Source organism: Tachypleus tridentatus, chromosome 5 (assembly GCF_004210375.1).
Source record: "Tachypleus tridentatus isolate NWPU-2018 chromosome 5, ASM421037v1, whole genome shotgun sequence".
Taxonomy (NCBI): Eukaryota; Metazoa; Arthropoda; class Merostomata; order Xiphosura; family Limulidae; genus Tachypleus; species Tachypleus tridentatus.
In genome coordinates, this window is record NC_134829.1 from 21,548,690 (window position 1) to 21,570,294 (window position 21,605).

General features: G+C 34.5%; 1 protein-coding gene across 1 annotated transcript in view; it reads left to right on the forward strand.

Annotated features, from left to right (window-relative positions):
- The first annotated feature begins 867 nt into the window (after positions 1-867).
- The window catches only part of LOC143250682 (beta-1,4-N-acetylgalactosaminyltransferase bre-4-like), a 54,800-nt gene continuing 34,062 nt past the window's right edge, over positions 868-21,605 (forward strand). Inside the window, exon 1 of the mRNA XM_076501582.1 lies at positions 868-1,790. Within this exon, the coding sequence (XP_076357697.1) occupies positions 1,178-1,790 (613 nt within the window). The 5' untranslated portion in view covers positions 868-1,177. The remainder of the gene's footprint in view (positions 1,791-21,605) is intronic.

Sequence of the window (21,605 nt, forward strand, 5' to 3'; positions counted from 1 at the left end):
AAACAAACTAAACCGAGGGTCTAGTAAACATCCCGTTGTGTGGCGCTGTAAGAACGAGAGTGAAACCACTATTCGATTAGAATGTTCCAAGAGTTGTCAGCGCGTGCTGTTGACTAGTTAGCTGCCTTCTTCCTTCTAGTCTATCATTTCAAAATTAGCGATGGCTAGCGCAGATAGCCCTTTAATGTTTGCTATTGTTATGTCGTAAAAAAGTGCCAGCTATGTATTTTTTAAACATTAAAGAAGTAACAACGCTCAATTTAATTACGTTTCCTATAGCTTTAAAGAACAGCCAATAGGTTATACATTGAAACTACTTGTACTAGAGAGATAACATTCCGCCAAAGTTACATTGAAAACATTAATACGTTTCAATCATGAAAGTTTTGAACATGGTAAACGGATTTCCAGAAACTGTCATCGAAGGTATCTACAATATACTTTTTCATTTTCATTCAGCCTTATTAAGCCTGCACAGTGTTCATTATTTTTCGCACTGCCATGTTTAATGAAACACAGTTTAAACAAACAACCAATATCGTATTGTTGAAATAATAATTAAATCAATGCTAATTTTCGAGTAGAGCAACATAGGTCTGTAATATCATATACTTTGGAAAAACGTTGTGCTATGTCCACATTTTTTCAAATGAAATTTGTGAATTTGAAAGTACATTTGCTGTAATTTTGTTTCCTTAAAATGAGTAATTTTAAGGAATAATTGTTTTGATTAATAATCACTTTGTATACTCCCAGCAAATTTAAAATTCTACTTTTAATTTCGTCCACGAGAGGACACTGTAAAAGTCCCGTGATTCTTTACTCGTGTGTTTGCTATGTATTATTAGAATTAAGATACGTTTTATCTGTAAAGTAGCGAGACCTTTACACAAGGCCTTCGCACATTTTACGGGTAGCACGGCTGTTCCAACATCCTCCAGTTTAATGTAACGCGTAGGGGGATGTTTGTTACCATGGCAACCTCTTGGTCGATATATGGCTCCATGATGTTCGAGAAGTTCCAATCGTAACTCCATGCTTATGTGGATAGGAAGGGAAGAAGCTGTTTTCTTTCCGTTTCTTTGACGTATATTTTTGTGCCTTTATTACGTTACATCAACGCTTGGATTGCATTTGATAAAAGGATTTTGAAATTAAAGTGTTTGAATCAACGTTAATGCAGCTCAAAAGGGTACTCGTTCCGAAGGTGCGGCCGCTTCTGAGACGATCTATACGGCGTGCATTGCGATTGATGCCTTCAATTTTAGTGATTCTTTTCGTATTTTGTCTGATTATTGTAACATTACTTCAGATTGCGGTTATACACGTTCACAGACGCACACACTACGTACCACAACAGCAGAGTGTTTTAGTAATTCCATCCACAGTTGTTTATCCTCAAATTAAAACAGATGCTGTTAAGAAGCCAGAAACCAATCTTACATCTCAGAGGCTAAACAAACTGCTAGAAATAGCCACTAATCTGGATAATAAGGCTCCGTCCGTCTATAATAAAATGATACTAGAAACACTAGAACATTCGGCCCGGTTGCGAAAGTTGGTGAACTTAATATCGTCTTACAAAAATAGTCGAATGAGGACAGAAGGAAACAAAGAAAAAATATCAGTACGTAAAACTAATTCTGTTAAGAATTATACAACCAGAACGAACAGAGACGACATGTGGGCGGATAAAAGGTCAATGCAAACTGTCTCTTTAGAATCTGATAAAGAAGGCAATGTTTTAAAACATGGTATAGTATTGTGTTCGGCAGTGCCTTCTGATATAGGTAAGAAATATTTTTTTATATTGTCTATTATAAATAGGAACTAAGAAAAGCAATCTTTCTAGCATACCTATACACTCCAAAATAACTTTAGATTGAAAATACCCTTTGAATAATGAAGAGCCTAAAGTTTAGGTTTTCTTTCGAAATAAGTTGTGAGGAAGTGTTGTGAAAAATATACAAGACTTTAAGGAGAGAATTAGAAACAGAGGAGTTGACATGAATACAAAACTATGATGTGTGAACATTTCCCACATAAGACTTTGTCAAGATGTTTTATCGGCTTTGTTTCTGTGTTAACGTCAAAGAGTCTTTGTTTTTAACATGTAATATTTCTGAAAAGATTAGAAACAACAAGAAAATTAAAGGAAAACCCTTTTCATATACATATATATATTATATATATATTAGGCATATCATTCTTTCCTATATATATTAGGCATATCATTCTTTCCTCAAAAAAAGTTAAGCGATTTTAAAGTGTCTAAAATAATAAAAAAAATTTTGCCCTTAAGTTTCACCAAATAAATTAGTAAAAGTATTATTGGAGTTATTTAGATGAAATTGAATGAACATAAAAGCATGGTTGATAAGATTAAATAGGATTAAATATCGCAGTGAAATAAGAGAGGTGTCTGGATTACATTCGTTTTTAGTTTGTTTATTTAACTTTGATTATGTTTGTTTGTTTGTTTATGAATTTCGCACAAAGCTACTCGAGGGCTATCTGTGCTAACCGTCCCTAATTTAGCAGTGTAAGACTAGAGGGAAGGCAGCTAGTCATCACCACCCACCGCCAACTCTTGAGCTACTCTTTTACCAACGAATAGTGGGGTTGACCGTCACATTATAACGCTTTCAAGGCTGAGAGGGCGAGCATGTTTGGTGCGATGGGGATTCGAACCCGCGACCCTTAGATTACGAGTCGAACGCCCTAACCAATCTGGCCATGCCGGTCCAAATTTTGCTTATGACAAAACTAGTCAGACTATCGGTCGTCCTTCCTATCATTTTGAATTGCCGGCTAGGAGGAAAGGCAAGTAGCCAATAATATCCTCCACTAGTTCTTTGGCTACTCTTTTATTAATACATAGTGGAATCGATCGTACATGATAACGTCCTCGTAGTCGCTAGAACTAGCATGTTTTGGCAGCGGTTTTCGGTCCAACGAACCACAAGTCCTAAAAGCCAAGTCTTAGCATCAATTGTAATTTCACAGCATAATTAGTTGAAACAACAATCATCACATCAAATTACCTACAGTAATTAAACTTGCATTTAAGAGCTAGAATAACACATCTAACATTTACAGGTTACTTCTTTAGAGAATTCAACAAGTATATTCGCATGTTAATACATTCCCAATAACACATAGCTTATGGTGATGCAAGGCTTAGAACCACATGCTGCAATAGCTTTGTTGATATTAATGTAGAAATTAAACAGCGTTTTTGATAGATAAAAACCGTGTTCTGATTATATTCTTCAACGAGTATTTAACAACTGAACACGTGCTTTACAATATTGCAATACGCCTTGAGAAGAAAATGTACTCAGAAAAAACTTAAATGTTAAATATTATTATTCAGAAAAATGTTATATTTTTTTATTTTATGTACTAAAATTTCGCAAAAATGATTTTGTTACTAATGGTTTTTGTTACTCATGGTGGGCACAGCACAGATAGCCCATTGGGTAGCTTTATGCAGAACAACGAAAAATACAAACCTTTATTTCATAAATTATTGCGAATAATGTTCAAAGATAATGCAAATTACAAAAAAATAACAAATCGGATAAAATGATAAAGTGCATTTTTACAACTTTTTCGAGCTCAACTGTTTTTGTTATTTCCTTAAATCAGTTTCCTGTTTCAGAAAATGTGTAACATTTCTATATTCTACTCTCTTCTTTTTTCGTTTTAAAAGTTTTCGTTTCTCCTTTTCATTTTATTTCGTTATTTTTTCCTAACTTATATTAACACGCAAAAAATAATTTTATGGAGAGCAAAGTTTGTTTATTTGTCGCCAGATGTTCAAGTTGAGCTATTCAAGGACTATTAGCACAAGTGTACCGGCATGACCAGGTGGATAAGGCACTCGACTCGTAATCCGAGGGTCGCAGGTGCAAATCCCGTCACACCAAACATGCTTGCCCTTTGAGCCGTGGGGGCGTTAAACTGTACGGTTAATCCCACTATTCGTTGGTAAAAGAGTAACCCAAGAGTTGGCGGTGGGTGGTGATGACTAGCTGCCTTCCCTTTAGTCTTACACTGCTAAATTAGAGACGGCTAGCACAGATAGCCCTCATGTAGCTTTGCGCGAAATTAAAAACAAACAAACAACTAACGCAAGACAGCTTCAATTTTGAACTAATATACTAGAGCAGGGATAGGCAACTCCATGGCCACTGGGCATATGTGACCAGTGGATAGCACAGTTGTGGCCATCTAGAGTTTAGGAATCAACTTTTTCCATCATCGGACTTACACACTAAAAATCGGGTTTTGTTACCCGTGGTTGGCGGGGCACAGATAGCCCATTGTGTGGCTTTGTGCTTGATTTCAAAAACAAAACAAGCTTTTCAATCATTTATTTCTTTTATCGCAGATTTGGTAATCGGCAATTGCACTGCCTCACGTCATCACTAATGTTGTGTGCTTTATCACTGCCACAGACTCCGCTCATTTTATAACGTCAGTCTGGTTTAGATATTTGTTATCAAGTGTGCATTATTTTGCATGAGTTTGCAAACATATTTTTATTGTGCAACTTTCAAGTGTTTAAATATATGTTGTTTTTATCCCATAATATAAACAAGTGGATAATTCGAAACCGAATGTATCCAGATGATGGTGAACACTCAGAAAATAAAGACAATATAATTGATTCTGGCATTACTGACGAAAATATAATGTCGCGTGACTGGAAAAACGTGAAACGAGAATTTAATTAAAATTTGGAGTTGAAATTTTAAGTTTTTAGGAATAATAAAGTATACAACCTTGAGCAACACTTTAACTAGTTTCACAATGAATTGGATGTAAAATTTCCAGTTTATAGCAAAAATCGTATGAATGAAATTAGCCGTCTGAAAGCACAACTTCATGAACAAAAGTAAGGCCTAAAAAGATTTTTATCATCGATAGAACTAATTACGTTAGCCAGCTTTAAAGTAGCTTGGATTCTAGCTAAAAAACAAGTGTTTTTAGAAAGTATTTAGAAAGTATTTTCTGAAGATGAACTAGTAAAAGAAATATTGATTGTGATCGTTGAAACTCTGTTGGAGAATTATGATTCAAAAATAAAAGATGATATTCTTCAAAAGGTAAATAATTTGAAATTAAGTCGAAGAACAATTGTCCACAGAATGCTAAAGTTAGCGAAAGACATGGAAAATCAGTTGCTTAAACAACTAAAAGACTATTTGTATTTTTCTTTAGCATTGAGTGAGTCGACACATGTTAGTGACACTGCACAGTTGATATTGTGGGTTTGATATGTAACTTCAGATCTTTAAGTCAGGGAAGGAGTGCTTGACCTTTGTAGATTACGAGATTGAACATGTGGAAAAACATATTTGAAAAAATTTCTTGAAATGTCAAAAAAATTCAAACTGGATTTTAGAAAATCTGGTTTCTGTCACAACAGACGGTGCTCCCACCATGACTGGAGCGAAATTAGAATTTGTTTTCTCTTTTGAAGCACATTTAATTGAAAATAATGTGAAGTCTACGCTACCATCATTCTATTGCATTTTGCATCAGGAAAATTTATGTACTCAGATGTCTAAAAGTGATGAATTGAAAAAATTTGATGGACATTGATGTAAAAATTGTGGATTATATTAGAAGTGAAAACTCTCTCATCCATCGACAGTTTGTTGAGTCTTTGAAGAAAAGCAGTGACTGTACTTTTGATAATCTTTCTGATTTTGCAAATGTAAGATGATTAAGTAGAGGAAAAGTCTTAGAACTATTTACTTCCTTATTTCCTCGAATAAAAGAGTATCGTGTTGAAAAAGGTAAGGTTGAAAATTTCCCTGAAATTGAAACTTTGTCATGACAGTGTGATTTGTACTTTCTGTACAACATGATGGTTCACTTGAATAATTTGAATACGAAGCTTCAGGGAAGAGGTAAAATAATAAGCGAGTAATCACAGTCTATTTATTAATTTTAATTAAAGCTAAACCTCCTTGCGGAACAATTACAAAAGAATAATTTGACACATTTTGCAAAGTTGAATAGTTTTCTAGAAAATAAAAAGGACTATGACTTCTCTGATGCTAAATATGATCCCTGTGTAAACTGGATCAAAAATCTATCTCAAAAACTTGAATCACGCTTCTTCGAATTTAAAATTTGAAATTGACATTTGAATTTTTACATGATCCATTTCAATTTGACTTAGGAAATTTCGGTAAGAAAATCACATCATTTTTGTCTTTGGATAAGTGTGAATTTGAAGACGAGGTGCATACCCTGCAAAGTGTAGAATATATAAAAGGTAAACAAAAATGTTATGTCAGAGAGATGTGGCTCACTATTCTGATAAATGACAGTCTTCTAAGTTTAAAGATAGCAATTTCAAATTATTTTCAATGTTTGGATCCACATTGGTGTGCGAGTCAACATTTTCTACGCTAGATTTTCTCAAGTCTGGATACAGATCTCGGCTTACTGATATAAATTTAGAGGCAAAGCGAAAATGATCATTGAGCATAGATATTAAGCCAAGTTTCACGAAACTTGTTAATAAAAACCCCCATCAGTTTTCACATTGAAGATTAGTTGAAATGCAATTATTTTGATTAAACTATCATCTTCATTTTTTTAATAGTGTGGCCAACGATATTTTCATTAGCTACAGTTGTAGCCGCTAAAAAATAATTTGCTCACCCCTGTACTAGAGGAAATGTAACTAGCTATTCAACAACAACAGAACCAACCGCTAACTTCTCAGCTGCTCTTGTGTAACTGAATAAGTTTTGTCCGTCATCTTTTTAATGCACTCTTGGCTCCAAAGTCCAGAGCACAGACCTTTAACTAATCAACACACTTGGCCAAAGTGCAAAGTAAGTGAGAATTGAGGAATTATCTGTATTTATTTCGGTCACAGGTAAAGAGATTGCTGAAGTGTTTAGATAACGGAAAAAATCTATATTGTAATTTCTGAATTTCTCGGATGATTTAAAAGTACAAATATATGAATGTTAACACCTTTTTACATTCAGCCTAATGAGAAATATTTAGTTTAAAAGGTGTGTGATAAAGTTATTTTAATGATGAATACATGCTAATGCAGCTAACTACTGGGCTTGAAACTATTTCTAAATTTAACCTGTTTGGTTTAACTAAGGTTGTCATGCATTTTAACAACATTTTTATTTGTTTCACTTTACTTACATTTTTTCTGAGTTCTTGAATAGTAGACAAGTACCACTAAATAAAAAAATAATTGACGCCGCTCCAATCTTCAACGGACTTATACCACTAAAAACCAAATTTTGATACCCGTAGTGAACAGAACACAGATAGCTATTTGTGTAACTTTGTGCTTATTAACGACTAAACAACAAAATGTAGTTTGTACTTTATTTCAATAATAATTTTATAAATAGTTTCATTATTGAGGAGATAAAATAAAAATTACTTTTCGAATGGTGTGGTTCTTGTATAGTACAAAGTTACACAATGAGTTACCTTTACATTGATCATTACGAGTATGAAATCCCCATTTTTAGCGTCGTAAGTCTGCAAACATACTGGAGAGAATTTTTCATGTCACACACTTAATAAAATTACACAAGTGTATAATACAGAAGTGACAGATTGTTTGATTTTTAATATTGCGCAGACCTACACGAGGGCTGTCTACGCTAGCCGTCCCTAATTTAGCAGTGTAAGAACAGAGGGAAGGCACCTAGTCATTACCACCCACCGCCAACTCTTGAGCTACTCTTTTACCAACGAATAGTGGGATTGAGCGTCACATTATAACGTTTTCACGACTGAAAGGCAAAGCATGTTTGGTTTGACGCAAATTCGAACCCGCGACCCTCAAATTACAAGTCAAGCGCTCTAACCACCTGGCCGGCAATGACAAAAGAGATCGTTCTTAGAAATAAGTCGAAATTTTAAGGTTTAGTATCTTCAATTTAAAACATTTTAGTACGAAAATATTTGACAAATTTTACAGCCCTCAGTGACTCAGTGGTAAACCTATGGCTTCAATATCCGTGGTTGGCACAGTAAAAAATAGCCCATTGTGTAGCTTTACACTACAACAAATAAATTGCATATATATATCTAACACTTTACCAAATTAACTGCTAATATGAATTTCGAAACTGTAGAACATGAGATCTTGTTTCTTTGTTATTAAGCTACACAAAAGGTATCGAAACCCGGTTTCTAGCAGTAGAAATTCACAGGCATACCACTTTACCAGCGCGAGTACTAATTACGAAATACCGTTAAAACATATTTTCAAATAATCTAAAGTTTCGCTTCAAATACGTATGCTTCGTTATAAGTAGCGAAAAATCATAAATACTATTTTTATCTTTTGTCCAAACTTAATTAAAACTATCGTTGTCAAGAAGAACAGGTTCAACTGACGTCCTTTTGGTGTGAATTACTGTGAAATATTTGGAAAAAAAAAACACCTTCTCTATGAAACACCAACTTACTCTACTTGAAATTTACTTCTTTGAACAAGTTGTTACAAAAAAGGAAGTTGGCATCAGTTGATGCTTTTAAAGTTTGCTTCATTTTAGAGAAATAAAGCTAGCAGTAAAATCATATCAGTAGTATGAAGGTGTGTCAGTGCCAAAGTGTAATTATACACACCATTTAATACGATTATTATTGATATAGATCTTACTCATAGCTCCTACAGAGTATGTTTTCCGTTTGTTTAATTAGTCTGAGCATAATTTTATTTCTAGAAAGGTTTACTTAGTACTTAAACGATCAGAGTTTCGCTGTGCTGCAGGAAATTATTCTGGAATAATTCACGCTGTCTTTTTACTCCACCACCTGTTCGTAGCTTTAAGGTAATGACAGAGTGGCTGTTCGTAGAGCTACCTTATGCACTATTCATTATTAATTTTGTGCATCAAAGAAATGTCATCCTGTGAGTTGACTTTGTGGATATGTTAAAAGTCATAGTTTGATATAGAGACAGCTTTAATTGACCTGTGTATAAAACTGGCCTTTCTTAGTCTTGCTTAAATATTTCATCACAGTTCTTATCACCATCAGTGTTTTTAAATAACATATATTATTTCACATGGGTTCAGGAAATCTCTAAATACCGCACACACGAGTTTTTCAAAAGTTTACGGCCCTGCATGGCCAGGTGGGTTAAGGCGTTCGACTAGTAATCCGAGGGTCGCGGGTTCGAATATCCGTCGCACCAAACATGTTTGCTCTTTCAGCCATGGGATTGTTATAATATGACGGTCAATCCCATTATTCGTTGGTAAAAGAGTAGCCCAAGAGTTGGCAGTGGGTGGTGATGACTTGCTGCCTTCCCCTAGTCTTAGATTTCAAAATTAGGGACGGCCTGCGCAGATGGCCCTCGTGTAGCTTTGTGCAAAATTAAAAAACAAACAAACTTTATTTTAACGAGTTCATTCATCATCTTGACGAGAGTTTCTGTGTTATAATGTCCATTCGCGCTACTTAAGGACTCATTTGTTTGTTTGTTTGAAGTAAAGCACAAAACTACACTTCTGGTATCGAAACTTGGTTTGCTAGCTTTTTAAGTCTGCAAACATACCGCTGTACCACTGGGGGTCAAATAAGTCATTAATCATGCGTCAGTTCATTACTACTTGTTAACTCATGTAAGTCTAGAAAATCGTTCAACTCGCACACCAACTAGTAAGATCTTCCATCCCTTTACTTGGATATTAAAGGCTCCCATCGCCGGAGATATCCCTGCGAGGCTTTAAATTTAATCAGTCTTAAGCAGATGTTTTAAGTAAGTTCTTTTTCACTTCAAAATAACAATGGAATTTATTTTGGAAAAGATCCAGCAACATTTAAAAAGTTGAAAAATGTGTTGTTCGTTTTTAATGAAGGACTTAAGAAATATGACAAAAAAGCATAAATGACGTGTTTGAGTGTGTTTATCTTATACCTTTTAGTGTGTGTAGGTGCTGACGGTCTCTTATAGTGTCCTGGTGGATTATGGAATGCTTGTTGTGATTGGTTGGATTATCACTGTTTCTAATTGGAGGAAAGATTTCCTGTAGATTCAACCAATGACAGCCACAGGTTACTCACCTCTAATCCGGGAATCTCTGTTAAGTGGAGGTTTAATAGTGTTAATATAAAATAATTCTTTGGTTTTTCTTGTCTTCTAGAATTTGTCTTTATCGATAATTGTAGTTTTCTCCCAGTTTTCTGCCAGGTCAACTGGACACTTCCCTTGTGCCGCATTTGTCTCACCCCCCTTTCTCACCTGTCATTTTCATACTGCCCCATCTCACTTCATCACCTAAAACAAGTCAAATCAAATTACAAGAAAACTTCTAAGTAAAAGTAAATAATGTTCCATGAGAGAGGACGAAGATGAACCACAACGTTCCTGGCCACCCTGTTGGAGAGAGAATTCCTCAGACTTCTCTCTCTCTAAACTAAACTCCTGCCAACTTCGTTTGCTTTTCCCACATACTGACTTGAAGACGAAAGGCGAAAGACTTTCGAAACGTTGTCCTCTACACATGCGTCTCCACAACAGGCAGTTGCCGTCCATTTTGCAAAGTTTCATCAGACATCGTAATATTTTAAAAATAATCATTGAAATAGTAAGATACTCGGAAATGGATAACTAAATAAGCTCTTATTCCATTTTTCGGTTCCTCTTCCTAATAAATATTAGTCATAGGCATACAGGAAGAACATTAGTTGTATGTCAAACCTAGACGTATGATTTCTTTGTTTTCTTCCTTTCAAAGCTTTTGGAAACGTACAGCTGCCTAAATACGTGTAGAAACGTATCAATTTCAAGGTTTTCCATAACGTTAAAAATTTTTAGATGAAGTTATTTGTTTGGAAATATGTAACCTTTTTCGTCAATCTTGGTGAAAGCTTCTGACATATTTATCTGTTTGCCTGTATTTTGTTGTTTTTATTTATTTTACTTTGAGACTTTGATCTTCATATCAGTCATAAATTTCTTCTGGTTCTCATTTAGAGTATTCTTAACTAGGAATTTCACTTACTTTTTACAAGTTACAAATGTTAAACTTACCCTCAATTTTCGTCTGTTTATACTTCTCTCTATGTATGCTTATATGAGCTAAATGTAAAGCGCCGGATAAACTAAACAAACGAAACGATCACATTTACTAAAACTTCTCACGACGTCTCTTCTTTAAAATATCTTTTGTTTTCATCTTACGCATGAGTAGCACAACGAAGTATCACTAAATGGGTAGAAGTTAAATTGATAGAGATACAAATATGTACATAACAGATAAAAGTACCAGGCAGTTTTAGGCTTAAAAGTTAAAGATACAAGTGTAGATATGGGCTTCCGAGTCGTTTCCTGCTTATCGTGGCATCAAACTCACTTTCATCTGGCTTTGAATTCGAACTGATCAATATATGTATGGATCTTTGGATTACTTTTAATTGTTACTATTTGTCTCAGGCTAGATACGGCCCTCAGTTTGATGATTAACTAAGATTCGGGGCTAGATTCTCCTCCGAAAACATAGCGCAGAAAGAACTTTGTGTGGATCACACTGAAAATTAACCATCTTGCTGAGTTAGAAGGTAAAATGGAAGTCGTTGTCAAACTGTAACTATTCATTGAATTGGGTAATCTTTAAAACAAGAGATTTGAAGGGTTCCCTTCAGTTCCTATATCAAATTTTTGTGTAATTGGTTGAGCCAGTTATTAACAATTACTTTTGATATAAGACAGACGTGTGTGTGTGTGTATTAAGTTGTCAAAGTCAAGAATTGATTTCTGAGATGAAAGAAGTCATCTTTAAATTATACTAAGGAAATGTCATAGATAGTAAAATAAAATACTTAAATTAGAATACCAAGCTTACGTTTACGTATAACCTGTGTTTTGTAAAGTAGCCTAGAATGGTCTAGCAACTAGGTTTGCGGAATCAAAACATTACATCGTACACTCTTGCTGTTTCAGCCTGTTAGGAGTTATAACGCTACAGCCAATCCCACTGTTCGTTGGATGCTGCCTGTTGATAAATTCCCTCTGTATAGAAAAAGAGAAATAAATAATGTGATTATCTGTCGCATAACTAAGCATTATATAGATGTTTCTATAAATTCTAATTTAATTAACTCCTTGATGGAGGGGTGATAAAACTTTAACTTCAACAAGGAAAACGTCCAAGATGGACTTTGGTAATAAAAAAATCCATTGTGTACACACACCCACACACACGTATAATAGCAGTTTAAACATTAATTTATATGGTCGTTTGTTTTGGTTTGTGTAAGCTTAAGTCATTTTATGTTCTTTCCTGGCCTGGGTTTGAATCCTCGTCACACCAGATATGCTCCCCTTTCACCCGTTGGGACGTTATTAGTTGCGGTCAATTCCACTATTCGTTGGTAAAAGAGTAGCCCAAGAGTTGGCGGTGGGTGGTGATGACTAGCTGACTTCCAACTAGTCTTACACCGCTAAATTAGGGACGGTTAGCGCAGATAGCCCTCGAGTAGCTTTGCGCGAAATTCAAACCAAACTTTTGTTATTTCCTATAAAATAAAACTGGCACTTCCTTTGATTTTTACGTTCATATTGTTCTTAAGGCATTAGTTAACAATGTATAACAATATTGTTATATTGAAATCATATATAATCTACTTAAACTTTATTTTACTTATTTTCTTGGCTTGACGTTTATAATACTTTTGTTTACGCTTGAAAATATGTATCAGCGAGTTTTATGCCAATATCTATGGTTAACGATGTGATCTATGAAGTGGTATGTGAGAACAATAGTGACATCTGTCATAGCATGGGGATAGAAAAAGAAGTATATTTTGAAATATTTTAAACAATACTCCTTGTGTTGTTTTTTAATAAGGCACAGCAGCATAAGATTAATAAGAGTTTCCAATATTAAATTTTAAACATCGGTTCTTGTGTGTTTGGTCTAATGACGAGGCACAGGTATGGAAATAGGAAAAACACAATATTAAATTTTAAACATCGGTTCTTGTGTGTTTGGTCTAATGACGAGGCACAGGTATGGAAATAGGAAACACACAATATTAAATTTTAAACATCGGTTCTTGTGTGTTTGGTCTAATGACGAGGCACAGGTATGGAAATAGGAAACACACAATATTAAATTTTAAACATCGGTTCTTGTGTGTTTGGTCTAATGACGAGGCACAGGTATGGAAATAGGAAACACACAATATTAAATTTTAAACATCGGTTCTTGTGGGTTTGGTCTAATGACGAGGCACAGGTATGGAAATAGGAAACACACAATATTAAATTTTAAACATCGGTTCGTGTGTGTTTGGTCTAATGACGAGGCACAGGTATGGAAATAGGAGAAACACAATATTAAATTTTAAACATCGGTTCTTGTGTGTTTGGTCTAAAGACGAGGCACAGGTATGGAAATAGGAGAAACAGAGCTAAGACTTGTAACCAACAGTTTCTGAAAACGTTTAAGGTGTATTCGTAGTAAATTCGAGTTCTGGAAGAAGTCTATACTGATCTCAAAGACCAAAGAGGTGCCCAAGATATGGCGGTATGTAATATTAACTTGCTCCTTTCCATCTTGTTTTTCACTTCAAAATTAGGAACAGATAGGGTAGGTATCCCTCGAGTAGCTTTGCGTGAAATTCAACAAACAAAGAAACAAATAAAACCCTTCAATAAATAAACACACTGATTACCTCAGTGACTAATTTCATCATAGATACACTAAATCCCACTGTCTAACTCACTGAGTTGTACTGAACTAATTAACTCATTCACTCAGTCAAAGTGATTCGTGTCTCAAAACCCCAAACATCTAGGTACTTTACTCGTTTTTATGTAGTACTGGTTTTAATGAGACCCTGAATTTAATTCATTTTTATATCTTACATCATCATAACGTAATGATACACTCCCTTCAGTAAACAAATATTTAAATTAGAATATTAAAAATATAGAAACACAAAATATACTCTTTCTGAATAGTGAAGTCCTTTGAACAATTTTGAAACTTAAATAAAGTAGCACCTCAAATGATCCATTCACCTAATTTTGAAATGGTTCTCTTTTCCAAGGGTTATATTATGTAGATCGGATTACATTTTACCCTTTATCGTCACGTACTGCCTTGCCATTGCTACTGGGGGGAGTGCTTTCTACGTAGGTGGTCGAGTGACTCCATCGGTGGCTTTCTATTTAATATCTTTGGTGATATCTGGAAATCGTCTCAATTAGAACCCTGAACTCTTTGGTAGATTTATTTTTTTCTCTAGCAAATTCTTCTTTGAAGCTCCACAGCTGACATTTTCTTAGTGATCTATTTCCAAAGATGTTCAAATGAATGATTATTTGTTGGATCATCTGTCTGTCTTATTTTTATAAAATCACATCCTTGGTTATTTTCAGTACAATATATAACCCTTCCCAACACCTGCTTAACTTTTAACTGCAAACTTTCTTGCGATGAGGACTGCATGCAGTGATAACATGTCAGTTCGATTTTTCATTTTATTTTAAGCTGACTTAAGTCTTTCTCAGGTAAAGTCAAGAATGACATCACTGGTGTTATTAGTTTTCTTGTATATTATGTGTATGTCTCTGCTAAATTGTTGTCCACTAAATATGAGAACATAAGGTTCAATTCTCTTCCAAACATCAATGATGATGGTGTGTCCTGCAGCCTCATCTGGTATTATTCGCTAACTCGTAAGGCAGAGAAGCTCATGACGACGCAATTTTTGATATTCATCTGCACAAATGGCAAAATGATTTAAAAATGAACGGTTATACCTTTCTGGCATGTTATCATTATTTACACGGACATACATATCAAGCATCAGAAAAGCAGTTGGTGAACTGCTTTTCAACTTATTTTCTGCACTAAAGTTTCTTCTGTCTACTTTTATGTAGACTTGCACTTGTCACTGACCCTTTTGATTCAGATAAAGTATTTAAAATAGAGTCAGTCCTTGGCAGTAGGTCTTTTTTTTCCTTTCTAGTCTTCGTTGAAAGATAGATGAATGATAGATGAATGATAGATGTCCCAGTCGTTTTAGTTCTAAGTATCTAAGAGATTTCTGCAAACAAAGCTAATTAAGGTTCCATAGAAATCTCAAGTCTTGTAATTACTAGAGTATATACTTCCTTGATGAGAACAGTGTATGCTTCTGGCCATTCTGGTGAGATAGTCTAAAACACCTACGATATATTTATTATTCTGTGGCAAAGTTGAAGTTTAGTTAAAGTTCTGTATTTCTACCCAATTAATCCCACTTCTTACATAAGTGTTATATCGTATTCTATTATTGGGCAATTCTTTTGGATTAGTTGTTTAAAATAATTCTAACGATAATGAATTAATTTATTTCTTCAATATGTTTTGCTACAAGCTATGTTTACAAAGATTGAACAGAAATTCTGAAACTATTGTATTCTTAACTTAGTTTTAAGATTTCCTTTCAAATCGATCGTTAAACAAACAAGCTAACCCATTGATTAACTAAGTTTCAGACGCAGTAACTCTTACTTTATCATTCATCAAACGATATTGAACTGATTCATTCATTGATTACTCAACTCACTCATCTCCGTATTGTTCTAGTAAGCTTTGAGATTCTTGGAAAAACTTTAACACTAATCAATTTTCTCGATCACGCCTCATCATGACGTACTGATATCAGGGACGAAACGAAGTCCCTATATTTGTTTGGTGGGTGGGAAGTAATGACTGAATTCTGTCGAAAAACTAACAATTTATTAACGTGAATTATTCAAATAAATTTTAAATGAATTTTTTAAAATCTTGTGAATGCGCATTTTGACCATTTAATGTGCATGGGGTTAAACAGCACACTCTAAATAACAAGATAATTGGCATTTCCGGAAATTCTTAAACGGAAAAGGTGTAGATAAGATAAAGTGCTCAAACTATGAGAACTGTCTGCACATTAGTGTGCGTCACAAGATCTAACTGAGAATTTTATCATATTTTCTTGATTTTTTTCTTGACAGTTTCGTTCTAAGAAGAAATTATTTTTTCCCGAGATTTCTCCAAAGAGACAGATAAAAAATGTTATTGACAGATTCACAGGAAATTGGATTTTGTGCTGACAAATGAAATATCGGTAGGGGAGTGCAGTATTTCCCCCTTTGCTACGCCCCTGACTGGTATGCTCTCTGAAGTAATCAAACTTCTAAACTGAAATATTGAAAAATTAGCTTAGCCTTCAATATTATGGTATTCTATAACAATAGACTTTTCATAAAAGTTTCAAACAAGTTAAATATAACACTACTTTGTTTAGATATAGGAGTTATTTCATAACAAGTGAAAACACGGCCCATATTTACAGATGAAAGATTTTAAACAAGTCAAGGTTTCGTCATTGCGACACATTATCGACACAAGGTCTATATTGAGTTAGGGACACAAACATTTTTTTTAAATAGGCTTAGCTTGTATCTATCAAAACAAACGTTATAACCACATAACCACTAAAAAGCCATACAAGCAAAACGTTGGCGTTTTTTTATTAGTTATTTTTATCTAAAGAGCATAAGCTTCGAGATTGGCGAGTTTCCGGACTTACAATGCTAAAATTCAGACTTTGTAAGACCTGGCATAGGCAGGTGGTTAGAGCACTTGATTCACAATCTGAGGATTGCGGGTTCGAATCCCTGTCATACTAAACATGTTCATCCTTTCTGTCATAAGGGCATTATAATGTGACTGTCAATTCCACTATTCGTTGTTTAAAAGAGTAGCGCAAGATTAGGCGGAGGGTGTTGATGACTAGGTACCTTTCCTCTTCTCTTTTACCGTTTCATGAGAGAAGGTTAGCGCAAATATTCCTCGTGTAGCTTTATGCGAAATTTACAATAAACCAGTCCATTCAGTTGTATAATTCACGTGCTTGATTCTAAACATTTTATAAGCAGTTTCATGGCTGAGTAAAATACACTAAGTCAAGCCAACGATAACAAATTAATTTCAGCAACATTTGCAACAATAAAATGTATTAATTTTGTTAAAGAAAGAAGTTCCTCGAGTAACACTTATTGGACTATATTTTTGATACTGTAGGAACTACTTTTCTCATGCATAATTTTACGGGTTTGAGATTCCATTTTTTAATTTGCAGAGATAAATATTTTTCTTCTTTGTGTTTTAACCTACTAGTGTGTGTGTGGTTGTTTAATTACGGAAGAATATCGTTTTTATAAAGTGTAGCTATTCATTCCAATGTACTTTTTTGTTATACAACGCAATCTGTTTATCATGCAGGTGTTTTTTTCTTATTCTGTTATATAAAGAGGTTTAAAATGTACAATCTGTACCAAATTATTTCGCAAGTTTTGTTTTTACGAATATCTCAAAAAATATATGTTTGATTGAGATCACATTTATACAGATTAATTATTATATTACCATACACATGTAGAATTGTTCTTAAAATCCAATGAAAATAAGTAAGTTATTAAAAGTTTTTTTAAAATGTTATGAATTACACAGTACCAAACTATTAGCGCAGATAGTACTCGTGTAGCTTTGCGCAAAATTCAAAACCAAACCAAATTATTAAGCTAGTTCCTGATAAACGAGTCTACGACATAAAAATAGCAGCCTTTAGAAGAAATAATAAGTATAACGATACAATTAATTATTAATAACCAAACGAAACAAAAGAACTCTTAATACAAAATAATAAGAAAATATATAATTTATTTATTGATATAACCATCATTTTTTATATGACTTTGATGAACCTGTCATCGATAGAGTTGGTCAATTTTTGAATGTCTTCTGCTTCAACATCTCTTGCAGATGATAGTACATTATTGTAGAAATCATTCTTTGATGTAAACTGCCTTCCATTAATCTAAATCCTACATTTCATGATACGACAAATGTTTTATATAGAGTTTAAATCTGGATAGGAGGCTGACCACTCCATAAGCTGGTTATTTTTTTAGCATAAGTAACCCAGTGTACCACGAGCAGCATGAGATGATGTATTATTTTGAACAAAAATTATATATTTTTTTTATTTGAAAGACGTGTTTTATGTCAAGGTTCTAAGTTGTTCTTAAGAAATGTGATATGGGCTTCAGAACTCATTTTTACGACATCAGGTACTTTAATGAACCCATAAGCTCAATATCAACCGTACCTGCCCAAAACATTACTCATCCTTGCTGACGTCGTATTGTGGATGGGACTGAAGTATCTTTTGCAAGCCATCCTCTGGCCCTCCCATCTGGGCCATCAAGAATTGCACGGCACTCACCTGTAAACAAAACTTCCTAAATATTGATTTCAAGTCACTAGCGAGCCCATGCAAGTCGCTGAATGTTATGACTGGTTCCCAGTTGTGGTGAAATTGCAGCTTAACACATTTTGCAACATTCCGAAAGACCTTACATCTTAATAGTTTTGGGAACATCTGGAGCTTCAGTTTCCTCGAATATTGATGAAAGTGGCTTCTATGTAGTTGCTCACTTGATGTAGAAAGTTGATGTCTTGAAATCACCCGTATTTTTCCTTTATCAGATCTTACCAGGTCCTTCTTAACAGTTCTATGGTCTTGACTAAGTTATTTTTGCAATTTCAATTAATTTCTTTTCTTTAGTAAGACTATTTACAATTTTTGTCTTCTTCAAAATGAAATATTTTCCTCTTCTCATAGCTTCAATCAAAATCTACAATAAACAAAACTCAGCACTCTCTAATTCATGGCATTTTAGAAAACCTATTACAGCTTTTTTCTCTGTTAGTGGATTTTAATAAGAATTGCACAACTTGTATATGACATTTAGTCTGTATAAATTTCATTTTAATCGAACATATACTTTTTGAAATATTCGTGAAACAAAACTTGCGTAATAATTTGATACACACTGTACCTTTCTATAATTGAATGTATGCACCTGTTTTGTATAGAAGACAATTTGTTTTCCGTTTAATGTTATACAGCTGTGCGTGTAACCGTGCTTACGTTTTTACAGAAAGTAATCTATTTATTAAGTATTATTTCTCCAGTTGTGTGTAAGTCCGTATTAAGGGTTTTATTGGCCCTAGGCTTTCCAACTAATAGAAACCCCTCGAGACAGAACCTTTACGTGCAATACATTTATAGTCATAGCTTGGGGCCCCCTAATTAGTGTGGGCCCTGGGCTGCAGACAGATAAGCCCATGTCTTACCCCAGGGTTGTGTGTGTGTGTGTGTGTGTATATATATATATATATATATATATATATACTGCTGGCCAAAATCTTAAGGCCAATGAACATAAAGAAAAAATATGCATTTTGCATTGTTAGACTCAACCACTTATTTAAGTAGAGCTTCGAAAAATGAAATAAGAAAAGGGAAAATAAATATAAAACTTTTTTTAGCATTTAATAGGGAAAATGTGAACACTATGAAATTAGCCTAAGTACTAGCTGGTCAAAAGTTTAAGACCACACTGAAACGAAGCATTAATCAGTAAATACGTAGCGAAATTTAGTCATTTGTGTTCAAGCATTAGCGTTGTCAACATCTCCCACTGACATCTCCTGTTTTACATTGGGTATAAACATAGCAAAGGCTAAAAAGTTGACAGAGTTTGAACGTGGCAGAATTGTCGAGCTGCAAAAGTAATGTCTCTCTCAACGTGCCATCGCTTGTGAGATTAGGCGTAGTAAAACTGATGTTGCAAATTTCATAAAAGACCCTGAGGGATAAGGAACGAGAATTTCAAGTAGTCGGCTCAAGAAAATTTCGCCGGCGTTGAGCAGGAGAATTCAACGGGTTGTTCGGCAAAACATCAGGCCATCATCGAACCAGATTAAGGCCCTTACGGACACAGAATGCAGCTCAAGAACAATAAGATGGCATCTACGAGAGAAAGGCTTTGAAAACCGTAAACATCTTCACAGGCCACGCTTTTTTCCACACCACGAAACAGCTCGGTAAAACTTTGCTGAGAAGAACCAAACATGGGACGTAGAAAAGTGGAAGAAGATTTTGTTCTCTGATAAGAAAAAATTTAACCTGGATGGTCCAGATGGCTTCCAACGTTACTGGCACGATAAGGATATCCCACCGGAGACATTTTCTACATGACACAGTGGAGGAGGTTCCATCATGATCTGGGGTGCTTTCTCCTTCCATGGAACAATGTAGCTTTAGGTTATGCAGGGGCGTCAAACATCAGCTGGTTACATTGGCATGTTGAAGAAAGCATCCTTATTGACTGAAGGCTCTAGCTTGACGGAAATGACTGGATCTTTCAGCAGGACAACGCTACAATCCACAATGCTCGTAGGACAAAGGACTTTTTCATGGCAAATAAATTACGTGATTCTTTTGGACCATCCAGCGTGTTCGTCCGAAATGAACCCCATTGAACATGTCTCGGGGTGGATGGCAAGGGAAATCTATAGAAATGGACGTCAATTCCAAACAGTGCATGATCTTCGTGAAGACATCTTCTCCAATTGGAATAATATTTCAGCCAGCCTTCTAAAAAGTCTTATATGGACCATGCAAAAGGAAATTTTTGCAGTTATTCGTAATGATGGCCGTGCAACTCACTACTAGACCTTTTGTTGGGCATTTCCTACCCTGTTTAGGACTTCTTTTTGGTATGACCTTAAACTTTCGACCAGCTAGTATTTAAGTTAATTTCAATTTATTTATTTTTTTATTTTCCCTTTTCTTATTTTCTTCTTTCGAAGCTCTACTCAAATAAGTGGTTGAGTCTAACAACTCAAAATTCATATTTTGTCTTTTTGTTAATTGGCCTTAGTATTTTGGCCGACATTGTATATAAATCTAGAAGGAAGTGTTTTATAAGTAAAAGTTTACAGGTGTATATGTGTGTATTTTGCTTTCGATGGTTGTCTGATTCTTTCGCATTCTTTTTAATAGTCTGTACTTCTTTCATTCCACAAACAAGTTTATTTTCATCTGCATTGAGGCAATTATCACATAATAAGAACATAATATTATGTTTCTTGCTTTGTTTTAAGCTAATCTTTTTTTTATCTTGCTTCATCGGTTCATTTCTTTGTTCACAAATTGATTTAGTTCTCTATTAACCTTATGACTTTTTTCGTACGGAGGCTGTTTGTTGGATCATTAGATATATCTAGGGTTAAGAAGGTTAAGAATGGCGACTGTTTTTTATCAGAAGCAGGTCATATTATACAGGATAAAGACGTTGTATTATATTTTTCCATTATCAGGTTTAAGGATAATGCTTAAAACTATGTCGTGTTATTGATAGTACGTTGTGTATGTTTGAAAATTAAATCAGCCTGTAGAATTTTGTTTCTGTTCCGGTTTTCTGCAGAACGAGAATATGTATCTAATAATATGCGTTATGTAAAAAAAAAGCTTCCAGTTTCGAAGGAACTAATACGACAGCTCATACATTTAAATTTCAGGGATAATTTGAAAGATACCATGGAATTACCAATAATGACGTTATTAATGACATTTAAACAGAGCTTAAGCACATTTCGAACACATATCCGTTAGTACACGTGTTTGTGGAGCTAACTAACTCAGACATATTATATTGAACTTGTATTCAATTCATCAAAAGGAAGAACAAT